This window comes from Heterocephalus glaber, unplaced genomic scaffold, assembly GCF_053883595.1.
Source record: "Heterocephalus glaber isolate CG9 unplaced genomic scaffold, H.glaber_assembly_v1.0 deba00001479, whole genome shotgun sequence".
In the NCBI taxonomy this organism is placed as follows: Eukaryota; Metazoa; Chordata; class Mammalia; order Rodentia; family Bathyergidae; genus Heterocephalus; species Heterocephalus glaber.
Genome location: NW_028258316.1, coordinates 11,433,876 through 11,449,271, shown reverse-complemented (window position 1 = coordinate 11,449,271; position 15,396 = coordinate 11,433,876). Strand labels below are relative to the sequence as shown.

The following is a 15,396-nucleotide window of genomic DNA, read 5'->3' as shown; positions in this document are numbered from 1 at the left end:
CTCTAATGGGTCTGTAGGTCTTTAGTCCACACTGTGCCCTCCACAGTAGCCAGGTTCTTACTACTCAGAATAGCACAGAAGCATATTAGGTGTTAACTAGGAAGATGGCAGTGAAGAAACAGCCAGGTCTCTGTTATCATACAGCCAATCCCACCACAGCCTGGCCCTGAGACCCTGGGCAGGTTACCGAAAGTCACTTCCTAAGCCTCAGCTTCTCCATGTGCGAAATGGGAGAGCTACCACCTACCTTTCACAATCTCAAGGGATGTTCAGCAAATGTTACTTCTCTCTCCTCCCCCAAGCAGAGACACTATGGTGCCCACTGTTCTGTGGCAGTGGGAGGATTGAAGGGCTCTCTGGTTCCCGACTCTGGGCTCCAGGGAACCTGAGGGGAGGGGTGATGGGCTGGGAAAGTCAACTTAGGACATGGAGCTGTTTCTGGGAAAAGCCAGACTCCAACTGGATCCCCACGGACCCTGCCCCAAGGAGGGCAGCAGAGTGCCAGAGACAGAAAGAAGTAAAGCAGAATTCTCAGTCTTGGCCTGGCCACTTTCTAACGGGGGAACCCCTGGGGACACAAATGGCTTTTCTGAGTCTGAGCTCCCAGGCTGGGAGGTAGCCCCACAGGGCACAGGGCATTGTGCATCCTGCTGACTGGTGTTTAGTTCAGACCTCTCCCGATGGTGAGGACCTTCCACCAGTTCTGCTCTGAAAAATAAGGGAAGGAGCTGGTACTTGGAGAGAAATGGAGACTGCATATTAATCAGCTAATGGTAACTGAAAAACAGAGATGGTTTCTCCGGAAATCTTTCAGAAGTGTTCTTCCTAATGCCAACAAACACCCTGAGAGGGGGCGTGGAAAGATACCCTAGATTCAGGAAGAAAATCTGATGGGTGAAAATTTCATTTTGGGCAAATGCAAGTCCACAAAGGAGTCACCATGGGAACTCCCTTTCAAGGCCTCATTTCCAACATGCTGTTTACCTAGCAGGTTTTCAAAGATAGTTGGTCAATGAATGGACGCATGAATGCACAGATGGAGCAATGGACGGAGGGATATCGTCTGGAAAGGAAGGAACAGACTTCCTAGATGGACTGGGCAGAGAGCTGTGGGCCGCTGCTGCTGGGCATTAATGGATCCCAGAATGCTCAGCGGCTGCAGGGGATACTCTCATTCTTAATCAGCTCCATCTTGCTGGCTCTGAAGTTAATTACAGAATGTGCTATTGGAAGTGAGGGCTCAGGCAAGAAGTCAGAAGGACTGAATCTCCCCCTCAGCTTCAAAGATCCTGTATCTCCTTGTGCCGCCCAAATCCTCTAAGTTTCCAATGCACTTTGATTTTTCCCGGCAGAGATGAAGATCCAGGATTCAAGAAAACCCAGGCCAGATGAAAGGGCCAGGCACCGAGTCCATGTACCCACCACAGAACCACCCTTGACAAAGGCCCATTAAGCTCTGGCTCCTGCCTGCCGGCTAGTCTTCTCGAGTCTCCTAACAATGCCGACAGATTGGTGGAGCTGGTTTCCTTCCCCCCAGAACAATATTTTATGAGGAGTCTGTTTTATTAAAATATTTTCCGCTGGATGCTTCCTGTGTTTCAAGAAGTTGGTCTTGCCAGCTGGAGCTGGTGACAGTTAAGAAAAACACATCCAAGTGCTGTTGTGACATGGCATTTGGAAGTAGAGGAGCACGATGGGGGAGAGGGGTGGCAGCATGGAAGAGACGCAGGAAAACACCCAGGTAGCACCAGAAATGGCACTGGCATCATGGGAGCACAGGCCTCCCTTCCTCTTCATTAAGAAAATGTAAAAAGAAACTCTTCTGACAGTGTCCCAAAACATATCTCTCTGCCTCTTGGTGGGCCTGAGACCCTGTGAGGGGTGGTCACAGACCTGTCCTTTGTTATCACTGTTGGTATGCCAACTCCCCAAATAAGCCCCTGCGCTCCCACTATTCATCCCAACTCCTGGCACTTCCTGAAAAGAAATCTAAGATGGCCACAGTGCAAAAAGAAACTAAAAGTGACAGCAGCACAGCTCAGGTAACATGGCATTCTCAGACACTCTATAGACTCATCTCCTACTGCTGGGCGTGGAAGAACAACAGCATAAATAAAGGTGGCGAGAAAGTCCAAGCTCTAATCAGGAACCTGGTCATAAAATGAGTAATGCTTTTTGGTAGAATATGGGGTACTTTTGGTCTGGGTGTGTTGTGCAATGCATTCTGGATTTATAGCTCAGTACCTCATGGACCTGCATCCCAGTACAGTGTCTAGAAGGTTTAGCTCACTATTTTTTTTTTTTTTTTTTGGTTTAGCTCACTTTTAAAGAGGTGACTTTAAACAAACGTGGTTAATTTCATCCTGCTCAGGAGAAATCTTCAGGGCCTGAGGAAGTGTGGAGCTATGTTATCAGTCTCTCCACAAGGGGGCAATCATAGTCCACAACAGAGCTCTACCAATATTCTCACTGCCCCATTGTGCACAGTGTTAAATTAAACCTACCCCCAACTTCAGGAGCCCTCTGTTCCAAATTTCACATAACCAGGCATCTCCCAGGACTTGCACACTCCCAGAGCTCTCTGTGCAAGTCTGGGGACCCTAGGGTAGGCTGCTTCTACAAAGACCTGGGAGTCAAACAGTGTCCAACTAGAAAGCAGAGGACCTGGAAGATGTGAAGTGTGCCACACCCTGAGCCAGGTCACAGCTCAACACAGAATCATTTCTTCCTTTTAGCTCCAATTTTGCCCACGCCTGGCCATCTCCCTTAACTTCTGTCCCTGAGAAGTTTTCTGAAAGCAGGCCAGATGTGAAGAGCATTTCCTTTTCCACTCAAAGGACTAATTTTTCTGATTACTCCAACAGCCCAGACCAAGAAGAATTCCTGTACTTTCTAAAGGCATCACAGAAGCCGGTGTGCACCTGCTGAGTTGTCTGGGCAGGGCCCAAGAGTTGTGTGCCTTGGGGACAAAGGAAAGTGGCGTTACTTTCTCCAGACGGCTCTAGAGTCCAGGTGGTCTGCAGCTTTTGGTCTCATGCCATTCAGGGGACTCATTCACCTCATCTATCCTATAGTCACTTGGCATGTGACTGAGCCAGTTCTGGTCCAGGTCCTGTACTCCAGGGCCTGCTCCTGAGGAGCTCCAGGTCTGAGAGGAGAGGGAGAAGAGAAACGGTAACAACACAAATGATATGTAGGGCACAGGTGAGCAAAGGGCCCTGGAGGGGGTGGAGCAGTGAATAAGGAAGCCTCATACACAAATCTGAGCCACAGAGATCTTGCACACCACTAGGCCTAAGAAGGTGGTGGCCTTGTTAAACAGGTGGCCTCCTTGAGTGGTTGCTAACCCTTACCTGAGGACGCCACATCTTTACCATGAGAAGCCTGGAGCCTTCTTTGGAGCTAGTTGCATGCCCTGTGGGCCTCACCACTCAAAACCCAGCCCAGGTGCCAGTGGTTCCTGGTCTCGGGGCCTCCTGCTGATGTGACAACTGGAACGAGCGGAAGGAACAAGCAGCAGCCTAGAGTGAAAATCCAGCCCTACTCCTGACTGGCCTCTTTGAGAAACCCCTCTCAGACTTGAAAGCCACAAAGCCCTGCTGGGTTCCTGCAGGCAGGAGGGGAGCAACGGGTACTCACTGCTCAGGGCTTGAGACGGATGTCCTTCGGCCTTCCACGGAGACATTGCTCTTTGGTCTCTTGACAACATGAGGACGGGGCGGGCGAACCTGAAATGGTCACGGGGAAACCCCCAAGAAGGAATGAGTTGGAAAAGCCACACAGGGACAGTAAGAAGATTTGGATAAGCAGCCCCCAAAGAAATGTTTAGGGATTTTCAAAGTGCAGGCTACAAAAACCCCGCTCTTCCTGGAAACACCACCACTGCACAGTGGATAGACACATAAACCAGACTTCTGTGGCCAGTCAGAAAGGTTCCCCTCAGGTGCAAGACGGGGCAAGTCTCACCAGCTTCCTGTCAGGGCTGCAGCGAAGGTTCCAAGAGGTGATGTCTACAAGGGACTTGGAGAATAAGACCCTTATCCAAGCAGGGTAAAAAAGTTTCCCTCAGACTTGTTTTGGGGGTAAACATAATTATTTTGCTCTTTTTATAACTGAGTTACAGGGTTCTTATTTTCCCCTCTAAATGGGAGGGAAAAAGCAAATAACAGTGTCAGAGAATGCCAATTAAACCCATCCTTTTGCTTCCCAGGGCATCCCTGAGCCAGTCCTCCAGCAGGGCTCAGAAGTCACACAGCTCGAGGGCCGGGGATTTAGCTCAGTGGTTCCGCCGCCTGCCTCGAAAGCTCAAAGTCCTGACTTTGGTCCCTGATACCAAAAAAAAAAAAGTCACAGCTCGTGTGGCCACACTCTGAGTGCAGACCTCGTCGGAGGGTGGCAGTAGGCCTACCAGGAAAAGAACAGCTTCCTAGCCCCACGCCCAGTGCTCTGATGACAAGATTGGTTTGTTGGTTATTCTAAACTGCCACCTCTGAAACCCAAGGAGAAGGCCCAGACAAAGAAAGTCCCTCCTTCGCCAGAGCTGTAATAGGTGTTAGGCTAAGAATTTCTATGTGTTCTTCGAAGGAAACTCATTTGGTCCAATCAACATTACATGGGTTTACATTTGGCACTGTCATCTCTGACCATTTCCAGCACCAGAGGGGGCCAGGGAGAGAGCTAAGCTAAGAAAGTACCTCTGGATTTCACTGCCAATAAAAACAACTGATCGCTGTGGAGGACGACAGGACACGGGGGCTCACTTTCCCTGCAGATGCAATATTGCACTTGCTGAGTTTCGAGGCCAAGACAGGGAAGGAGAGGATGCATGCGCTCCATTTCCTGCCTGCCCTTTTCCTGAACACTGCCACCCTCAGCAATCTGTGAGCAACACAGCACAATGGCTTCGGAACAAGATTACAGAAGTTGGCTATATACAAGACAAGTCTTTATAGTATTGCATCAACCCCTCGGGTCTGCACATGTCTGATCTAACCAAAGCTTTTCTTGTGGAGTAGCCAGTCTGAGCCCAGCCTTGTTTGGAAAATCAGAGCTGTGGTAAAAGCCAATTGCATTCCACCAAACTTGCTCTGCTTTCTTCCACAGGACCACTGTGAAGGTGTAAAGACAGGGCAGGGCGTAGAGAATGGCCCAGCTTGGGATCTGGAACATAGTGGGGGCTTAATAAATCCTCATCTTGCTTCTCTGTGCCTGGGATGTCCTCGTCTTATCAATCAACAAAAGGAAAATGGGGGGCACCTCTGAATTAGCAGATGAATTTTAGGGTTATCTTCTTCCTAGCCTCCTGCAACGTGCCTGGTACAGTTAGAAGGTCAGGGAGATTTTTAGAAGCATAGGAATGTTGCTGCCTGGAATCTATGAGGCACATAAGACTGTCACTATTGGGCCAGGGATTTAGCTCAGTGGTTCCAGCACCTGTCTTGCAAGCGCAAGGTCCTGAGTTCAATCCTCGGTACCAAAAAAAAAAAAAAAAAAAAAGACTATTTTTTTTTTTGTACCAGGGATCGAACTTGGGTCTTTGCGCTAGCGGCAGCAGGCGGCGAAACCACTGAGCTAAATCCCCGGCCCAAGACTGTCACTATTATTATCAGTTACTAGAATGGTGCCCACCCCCCAGAAGACATTTGGTCAAAATTTGCTGAATATATGAATGAATATATCCCTTCCTCATTTTAACTCTGATCTGGTTTCCCTAGCCGCAGCCAGACTCCTCTGGCAAACACAAACAGGACCAGCATGCTAGAAGGATCCCTCAGCCTGCTCCCCACAAAGGTGAAGGCGGGATGCAGCTGGGGTGGAGGAGCAGTTCTGCCCCTGCCATGGGGTGGCTGGGGCCGCATTCCAGCAAGGTCAGACTTTAAGGCCTGTCAGCTCATCCTGCACAGGGCTTCTCCTTGCTACAAAAAAGACGGGTTAAGAATGTGAACTTGTGGCTGAAATAGGGGGATTAAGTTTGTGGCAACTTCAGCTGAACTTGCAACGTGGTGAAACATGGGGAAAAAGAACAACAGAGCTAATTAGACGAGCTGAGCTGTCAGAGTGCCGCTGAATGGCTCAGCGCCAACAAACAAAAGGAATGGGTTGGCAATCAGCAGGATCGATGGAGGAGACTGCTTCATTAGGGATGATAAAACAGACAGAGGGAGAAGGAGGGGGAGGGGCGGAGTGGGAGAGGGAGAGAAAGCCACAAGCGACCAGAGATAGTCACCCTTATGGTTACAGACCCAGCCAGAGTCACACACACACACACACACACACACACACACACCTGACTGCCGTGGACAAAGCCAGACACAAAATTATCCTCACAGACAACTGCCCTGATCACCAAGGCCCGGGGACTCCAACATACACACGGTCTCACAGACAGACACAAGGGATGCATGGAGGTGAAGACGCATGAATCTCTCTCTTTCACACACACACATGCACACACACGCATGGTCACCCGGCAGACCACAGCCAGCCAAAGGCACACACAGACAAAATGGTTTAATTAAAGCCTGAATCATAAGATGATGCAGACAACCCCCATCATATTTCAGCAATCACAATCCTTTTCCGGGTGCTTCTTAGGGGTGGGGGCTGGGGAGGAGGGAGGAAACCACTCGCACACATTGGGGTGGACCCACCACTGCTAGGATCCCAGCAGCGCCAGGGGAGAAAATGCTAAACAGGGATTTCCAGCTCTGTTCAAGGGGGACTGGAGAGGAAAGTTGGGAAGCCGGCCAATTCCCACTGGATTTAAAATCTGAGAAATCTTAAGTCGGCAGGGTTAAATGTGTATTGAATACAAAAGCACCGAGTACATTTGATTTTAATGGTGAGCGAGACATAATAAATACAGAGCTTATAAAGTGCTTCGTACACAGGCTGACCACAGCCTGCCTCTCCCCAGCAATCCCCGACCACTGCCCTTGGTTGGTGAGACCCCAGCACCAATTTCTTCTGCTTTTTTCTTTTGTTTTTCATAAAAAACCTGAACCCTGTGTCACAGCTGAACTCCAGCCACAGGTGGCAGGCTACAAAGCTTCTTCCAGGAAGGCCGAGGGGCCGGGCTCCTGTGCCCACCCCCCTACACCAGTGGCTGCAGTGGATGTTGGCAGCTAAGGGACCCACAAAGCCTGGCTGGGAGCTTGTCAAGCTGTCGTCTTCGAGGCCCTTGAGGAGCCCCATCCCCGCCTGCCTGGGTTTCCCTGGTTCCTGCCCAGAATGGAGTTTGCAGAAATACAGGCAGGGTGAACAGTCCCTGTGGCCTGGGGACCATGGGGCCTAGAAAGCACACTTCTTCTATGGCTCCCAAATTGTCTCTCAGCTGCTGTGCTTGGCAGTTGTGCATACTCATTTCACACCAGGCATTGTGCTAGGCACTCTGCATATATGACATCATTATCCTCACCAGGTAGGTGCTGCTATACTATACTCATTTCTTAGACAATGAAACTAAGGCTCAGGGCAGGTAAGGATCTTGCCTAAGGCCACACAGCCAGGAACCGGTCAAGCTGTGATTCAATTAAGGGCAGGCCTCTCTGACTCAGGAGCCCAGGGGAGCTAGTCCTCCTAGGCACGTGCCTCCTCAGCACACCAGAAACCAGGGGAAGGGCAGCCCTGAGTAGTGTGTTTGTCATCCTTGCACCAGGTCAAGGGCAGAGGCAGCTGCCCATCAGGCTTCTCTTATGGCAACTTAGGCCTCTCCAAGTGCTTGTGTGCTGGAGGAAGCGGCTGGGGATCCTGTCATCTGCACAAGGCTTCACACTGGTGAGACTATGGAGTCCTCTCCCGCTGTCTCTGATGATTGGCGAGTTTTTCTGAGGAGAGTAACTGTGCCCTGAATCATGCTGGTTGCCTGCCTGTGCTGGAACCCACACCTCTAAGGATGCTGAGAGCGTCCCTTTAAGGCCGGTTTAAGGGGAGGCTGTTTGGTGCGGAATGAGGAGAGGTAGGCCTGGCCTCATAGGCCAGTTTGGCCTCTTGTCATCTCTGTGGCCTTGGCTACAAAATAGGGAAAGGGCATTTGCCTCTTGTAAACTATAATAAGGACAAGTGAGATAGTAAGAATATCGGTGCCCAGCACAGTCCTGGACACATCAGAAGGTGCTCGATATTCCTTAGTCCTCCCTACCTCTGTATCCCTGCCAGGACTGAACATTGCCCTGGTAATGCCACAGGAAGCCCAATTAGTTGCTGGTTATTTTTTCTCACCTGAAGCTTCTGTCGCAGTACTTTATGCTAAGTCCACCTCTGTTTCCATGGAGATGGAGGGCCCAGGGAGCTTGGGATGCTGAAAACACCACAGGTTCTAGAGCCTGGTGATCCCTGGAGAGGGACTTGGGTTAAGTCACAAAACACCTGCTATCTCGTTTGTCACATGGGTGGTGACAACTTCACAGAACTACTGTGGAGCTTAACTGAGGTGAGGTACCTGAGTGATCTGTTGACTGTATAATCCTAAGCAGATGATGGTTCTTAATAAACTGGGCCATTCCCTAGAAGCTGTAAAATGTAAGAACCTGTTCAGAAGAATAAGAATTGCTGCTGTGTTGTAGGGGCTCTGCTGGGTGCTCTTCAAATGTTTTCACAGAAAATCCCTGTGGATGAGGGTCTTGTACAGAGGCAGAAGCAAGGCTCAGAGTTTCAGTCCTTGCCCAAAGTCACACACCCTCACCATTCAAGACTCGTTCCAAATCCATGTTGCTAATGACTGTATGCAAACACTTGCTAAATCATACAAGGTTCAACCCAGAAGGGGCTTCCTGTTTCCCAAAGTGGGCCTTCTTGCTGCTTACGCCTTCCTTCCAGTGACAGTGAGCGGGGACATTCTAGCCTCATGACAGCTGTGCTGACTGGGGTTTGGGCTAATCATGGTTTTATAGGGCCACAGGATGGATCCACTGTCCCAAACGCTGGAACGTGGACTCATGGCTGTCACAGATGAAGCCATCTAAATCCCCCACCTCCACCCTAGCCCTCTACACATTGTGGGAAAGGGGAGGAAATGGCATCACAGAACATCCAACATCCAGCCAGAGAGCAGTTACCCAGTTGATGCTGCGTGCACTCACTAAGGATTTGAGACAGACAGACATATAGTTTGGCCCGCCTTCATGAGATGGACTGGTTGTGCGCACGGGTAAGGGTGGGATGGGTCGGGATGTCAGTTTATGGGGTATTCTGATTGCAGCTGACACCCTGTGCTTGGCCATGGAGTGTAGATGCCTGGGACAACAGACTGGGAAACTTCCCTAGGTAATCAGCCCTCATCAAATGGTCCTGGCAAGTTTCCACTTTAAGGCACCTGCTACAGTTATTACGCTTCGGCACAGCCAAAGTCTGAGCGTACAAGGGAAAACACCCTCACCAATGCTCAATGCCAGACCCATGTCCGATGTTTTTCCATGGCGTTTCCCTTTAAGACACACAATGGGCCTCTCTTCCCCTCCCGCCCCATTCCCAGGTGTTGGTGTATTTATCACACTTTGCCCTGCTTTTCTACTCTTAACTTCACACTTTCCGGGTAGGATGGCTCTCTGTGGGAGGCCTGGCAGGGGTGCAGTACCTGTCTCCATTTGGCCTGGCTCCAGGTTCTCTGGGCGTAGCCTCTGCCCTCGGGAGGGAACACCAAATGCATTTCTAAACCAAGATCTGGCAGGAATGAGACCCCTGCTGCCAGACTTTGGCTTCCCTTGTGAGGAAGAGGCGTTTGGAGCACAGCATTAAAGCTCCTAGGCTAGAAACACGGCTTGCCTGTGAGATCTGCTCAATGATGCACACACCTGGCTACCTGTGCCTCTGACCTGAGCATCATGGAACTGATTCAGAAAAAGGAGAGAGAAGCCCAGCAAATGCAAGTTCAGGTTCATGCCACACAGCGAGGGAAGCTGAGAAACCCAATTCCCGGTTTCCTCTTGCCAGGCAGGAGAGTCCACACTCCCGAAGTTTAGTCAGGTTGGGGAGAATGGCTCAGGCAGTGTTAGGCGGGAGGGCACAACCACCAGCTACTCACGGGCCTTGCGCGCTGTATCTTGGGAGGCGGCGGTCGAGTGGGACGGAGTCTTTGTGGCTGCATTAAAGTGGAAACTTAAAACATCAGTACACACTGAGATGGTTCAATGCATTTCCACACATGGCGTGGGAGAAAGCATCCAGCTACCTAAGCCAGGGCCACAGCACTGTCCTCGACACCCCTGTTCCTCTCTTGCCCTGGCCATCTTCCAAGGCCGCCCGTTTTGCTGATCGCTCAGTTCTGGCCTTGTCTCTGGTCTGGATTACTGCAATCCATTCTGCTAAGATTCCCTCCATCATCTTCCACGGAGGCCAAGGGACCTCTTCTGAATTGTGGTGTGATGATGCCACATCCAGTTTCAAAACCTCTGGTGCCCCTCTTGTCCTGGGGTGGCAACTCAAGGTCCTGGGCCAGAATTCCAAGTCCTCTAATACCTGGAGGTACTTTGCCCCATGTAGACCTTCCTCAACCTTCATCTGTGCCTGCCCTGGGCAGACCTTCAATGTCCTGGGCTCTGGTGCCTCATCTCCTGCTTGCTCCTTGGGTATAATGTTCTACCCTGTCCTGGTTGGCCTGGTAAACATAGAGCTGTCCTTCAAGACCCTGCCTAGATGAGGGGGTGCCTCTAGGACTCCCACTATCCCATACTTATCTGCTACTAGGGATTTACTGTGAAGTATCTCCCTGCCCCCACATACTATCTTTGAAATATCCATTTCCTTGAGGGATCCATCCCTGAGGCTGTAGAAGGTTGTATGGGACTTGGAGAAAAAAAAAAACTTGCTCAATAAACGTCTGATGAACAAATACAATTTATACAAAATGCTTGGCTTTGAAATCAGGATCTGAATCAAAAGCAACAGAGTACAGACTTCTCAGCTCTACCCTCAAACCTTTCATCTCGAAAGCCAAGCTGTGCCCTTTCAACAGCATACCTAGAGGCCCTGAACGCTGTGGGAGATGTGGTAGGCAGAGCAGTGTCAGTAAAAATCTACACAAGGCTGAGACCATGGCCCCCCAGCAAACATCCGGCCTTCCAGTTGGTCCCTGTCCCCTTAGTCACTCAGTTCACAAAGATATGTCACCATTTGTCAACCTTCAGAGCTGTACTGGCCAATACAATGGTCACGTGTGGTAAGTCCAAATTAAGATGTATACTAGATTTTAAAGACTGAGTAGAAGAATGTAAATATCTCAGTAGTTTTAAAAAATGGATTACATATTGAAATGATAATATTTTAGATATTTGGGTTAAATATATTAAATCAATCTCACCTGTTTTTTTTTTTTTTAACTTTTAAAATGCCTTTACTAGAACATTTAGAATTCCACATGTGCCTTGCATGTGTGGCTCATGTCACATTTTTCTCAGCCAGTTTCACTTGATGGGAGTGAGATACTTTGGGTCTCAAATCTGCCTTGAATCTGCTTTCAAGTGTTTTTTGTTTTTTTTTTTTTGGTTTTGGCTGTAGTAGGAATTAAACCCAGGGTCTTCACACTGAGCTACATCCCCAGTCCTTTGTATTTTTTATTTTGAGGGAGGATTCTTGCTAAGTTGCCCAGGCTGGGCTTGAACTTTTGATTCACCTGCCTCAGCCGCCCAGAGAGGTGGGATTACAGGCATGTGCCATCACACCTGGCTTGGAACTCCTTTTCTGAACCCAACTCCTAGAGGACAGGGCACATTAGGCAGGTGTCCCTGGATCCCTGGTGCCCAGCATATGGTCTGCTAGAATGGCCCAAGCAGAAAGTTGGCAGTGGGACTTGGTGGAGGACTGGATTCCCCTGTAGCACATGGAAAGCCATACCCTAGCTGCAGCTCCCTGTAAGGCTCTGTGCATCCGCAGCCAATGGCCCAGGGCCAGCACCTGAGGTTGCTTAGTTCCTACATGGCCTCAGTGGTGCTAAGGCTGGGGACAAGCAGGCAGCTGGGGGCTTATGGGGAGCAGAGCAGTCTTAGATGGATGGAAATGCACTGTGGCTTCCCAGACTCTACACCATTAGCTGGGAGTGGGGGCTGCCCCAGGCCTGGTGACCCTTCTTCATTAGTAGTTACGTGAGGGCTGGATGTCACTTACAGGGATGGGCATGGCTTTGTTTCTTCCCCATTGTGGCTTACAGGGAGGGTGTGGGGCAAAAGGAAATGGAGCCCCTCAGTCACACTGCTCATCAGGAGGAAGAAGAGGACCGAGAGAGGGGAGCCCATTTCTCCACAGTACACAGGCTGCTGCCTTTAGGGCCAGTATCTGCTCTCCCACACACCTGACTGACCCCTGCTTCTCTCATGCTTGGCTGCTCTACTTCTGTTCACCATCTCTCCAGTCCCACTGTCCTCACTGCTTGTCACCTCTGGCCTAGGCTACTTCTATCCCTTCTTGGTGGCAGCCTGGCAGAGTGCTCAGGAGGTCAGACAGGACACCAGCTGTACCACTTGCTCTCAGGCCTACAATTTACCCATCCAAGCCCCACTGCCCCCATCTGTGAAGGGTGGGTAGTGGCACTCTCTACCCAAGGGGGCTCTTAGGAAGATTCAGGAAGATGGTGCACAGTGCCACCACTAGACATTAGCAACTATGACCATTAGCAGGTTCCCCACCTCCAGCCTCTCACTTTCCCAATCCTTCTTCTACACTTGTTTCCAGAGTGGACTGAAAAAAAATACATGCCCAGTCATGCCACTTGCCAGCTTAAATCATTTTGGTGGAAGGCTGAGAAACACTGCCCTGGGAGATGTGTTGTGTGAAGGGAGAAACAGGGTTCCCCAGCCAGACAAGTCTGGGAAATGCTGTTGCTGTCCGGCTCCTTTTGGAGATTCATAGTAAAGGCTGCTGAGTTTTGCAATTAAAAAAACACTTATGAATTATTATTTTTTTTGGTACCAGGGATCGAACTCAGGACCTTGTGCTTGTGAGGCAGGCGGCAGCACCACCGAGCTAAATCCCTGGGCCCCTATGGATTATTTTTAAAAAGTCCTGTGTCCCAAGTTTATTTGTACAGACTTACTTTTCCTACAACACCCATTAATATCCTCTGGCAAATGCAGCCTGCAGTGTCTAAAACTCTTCAGAACATACCCCTCACCTTTGATCGTTCCCCAGCCCCCAACACAGACACAGGCTGCCATTGTCAGCTCACTCATTGTTCTCTTCACCCTGGGGTCTAGCGTGGTATTTGGTACATCACAGGTGCTTAGTAAATGATTTTTGGCTTAAACCTCCTGGGACATGTAGGAACTCAATCAATGTTAGTTCTCTAGATTCCGTAAGTAGCTTATTTTCCTATGATTATCTTACGGAAGTACTGGTTCTTTTGCAATCCAACTTATAAATGGCACAAGAAGACAGTCTCTTGGCCATGCCCAGCCTAGGAGCTGGCAGAGAAAATGGGGGTATTTAAAGATGCCCAGGAGGGTAATGTGGTACAGATGTCCTGGTGCAACCAGATAGATAAAAACAAAATCCAACAAAAGCAACTAAGAACAGGAAACCACACTGCCTGTGTCTGACTTCTGGAGTTTTCCCCACAGGTCATCAGCACTGAGGGATCCAGTCACCGGTGGAAATGGCATGGAGAGGGAGCCACGCTCATTAATTCTGAGCACATTCTGATGCTGAACACAGGACAGGGACATCTTCCCAGTGTGGCCACTAGGGGGAGAAAGGTGAACTCCCAGGGGTTGTGCATTACAGACCTCCCTGGGACTGAGGGGAGAAAGGAAGGGATGTTTGCACTAATTATCAGGGCGCCCTGCCATGCAGTTGTGTGGGCCTTGGCGACTGGTACTGAGGCTGGGGTGAAGCAGGCACCTGGAGGATTACTAGGGGACTGGGTGGCGATCACACGTGGGGAGCGCTTTGAGGTTTTGGGTGCTAGAACAGTCAATCTGTGGAGAGCCTTCCCAGTCCCACCACACAGGCTTTGTTGCTGAGAGACAGATGAACTCCACACCTCAGTGGCTTCAGCTGCGAACACAATCAAGAGCGCCACACTGCAGGGGCCAGGGATGCTGGCATCCTGTGGCACTCATGGAGTCAGCACAATGGACAGTGCCAGGACAAAGCCTCTGCCCTCCAGGGAAGGGAGTGGCAAGGCTCCTTGGCCAGGGAGGCTGCAGTTGCCCAGATACACTCATACTTTGGTACTCGATGGCTTTGAAACTAGTGGAATTTGACACTGGATGCATTTTGATGTGAAAATTTTGTCCTGGTACTTGTTTGTTTGGTTGTTTGGTATTCAATGCACAAGCTAGAACTCGTATCACTTGCCTTGTTATTCGCTTGCCTTTCCAGCCAAAACAATTTGCTTGGTACTTGTCATACCTCTAGGACTTGATTAATGACAAACACCAAGCTACCACTGGGGTAGATGCCAGCTGGGGACAGAGAGAGGCATGGGGAGAGCTGGGTACTCCGGAAAGAATTAGAACAGGCTGTAGGAGTGAGTGGTGGTAATCTAGGTGGGAAGATTGGAGAAGACAGAAGCCAGGGAACGACCAAGTGATGAATTCAGACCAATTCAACCTCTTCCAGTAAGCAGCCCCAGTGCTTGGGAAGCTGCACCCAGGGTTAAGTGAACGTGGGTACTACCACAGTGTGAAGTAGGGAGTGAAGAGCCAGCTGGGGCTTGGTGACGGTCATTACCATGAGCCAGGAGCCCCTCACCCCCCACTGCAACTCCTGTAAGATCCTGGGCACCCACAGACCACAGCCCAGGGCCATCACTGGAGCTTGTTTACCTCTTGGCTGGCTTCAATGGCAGGGAGCTTGTCCTCCCACAGAGACAGAGAGGGAAAAGGAGACCCACTCAAGGCTCTGCTGGTAATGGTCCATGTCAAACCAGGAGCAGAGTGGGCTTAGGCCTCTTAACTTTGAATCCATGCTCTTTCTACTACTGGAGGCAGGGAAGGCAAGACCAGAAGGACTTGCTGGCTGGCTTGCTTTCTCTCTCTTACTTTGTCTTTTTTCTGGTACCAGAGATTGAACTCAGGACCTTGTGCTTGCAAGGCAGGCGCAGTGCCACTGGCCTGCTCACTTTTTTTTTCTTTAATTTTTTGGCTTTTTGAGACACGGTCTCACTATGTATATTTCAGGTGGGCCTTGAACTCACTTTGTAGCCCAGTGGCCTCAAACTCCTGGTGATCCTCCTGCCTCAGCCTCCCAAGCACTGGGATTACAGGCATGTGTCACCACACCAGGCTCACCAGAAGAGCTTTAATGCAGAAGGAGAACAGGAGGGGTCTGGGCACCTTTGTGTAGAAATCACATCATGTGTGATCCTCCACTTCCTGGCTGGATCTACAAGTGGCTACACTAGGTGCTGTTTCTTAAATTCAAAAAGACTGAGCCTTTGGCAGGGTTTTTTTTTTTTTTTAGATA

At 50.0% G+C, this 15,396-nt stretch overlaps 1 protein-coding gene across 15 annotated transcripts in view; it reads right to left on the bottom strand.

Moving 5' to 3' along the window:
- The window catches only part of Dennd1a (DENN domain containing 1A), a 518,837-nt gene that overhangs the window by 15,863 nt on the left and 487,578 nt on the right, over positions 1 to 15,396 (bottom strand). For 13 of the 15 annotated variants that reach the window (XM_087182787.1, XM_087182786.1, XM_013073588.3 and 10 more), the window contains 2 exons: positions 10,022 to 10,078; positions 3,640 to 3,728 (listed from right to left, as the gene is read on the bottom strand). In XM_087182787.1, the coding sequence (XP_087038913.1) occupies positions 3,640 to 3,728; positions 10,022 to 10,078 (146 nt within the window). The remainder of the gene's footprint in view (positions 1 to 3,639; positions 3,729 to 10,021; positions 10,079 to 15,396) is intronic. The other 2 variants (XM_087182781.1, XM_087182785.1) reach the window with 1 other exon arrangement.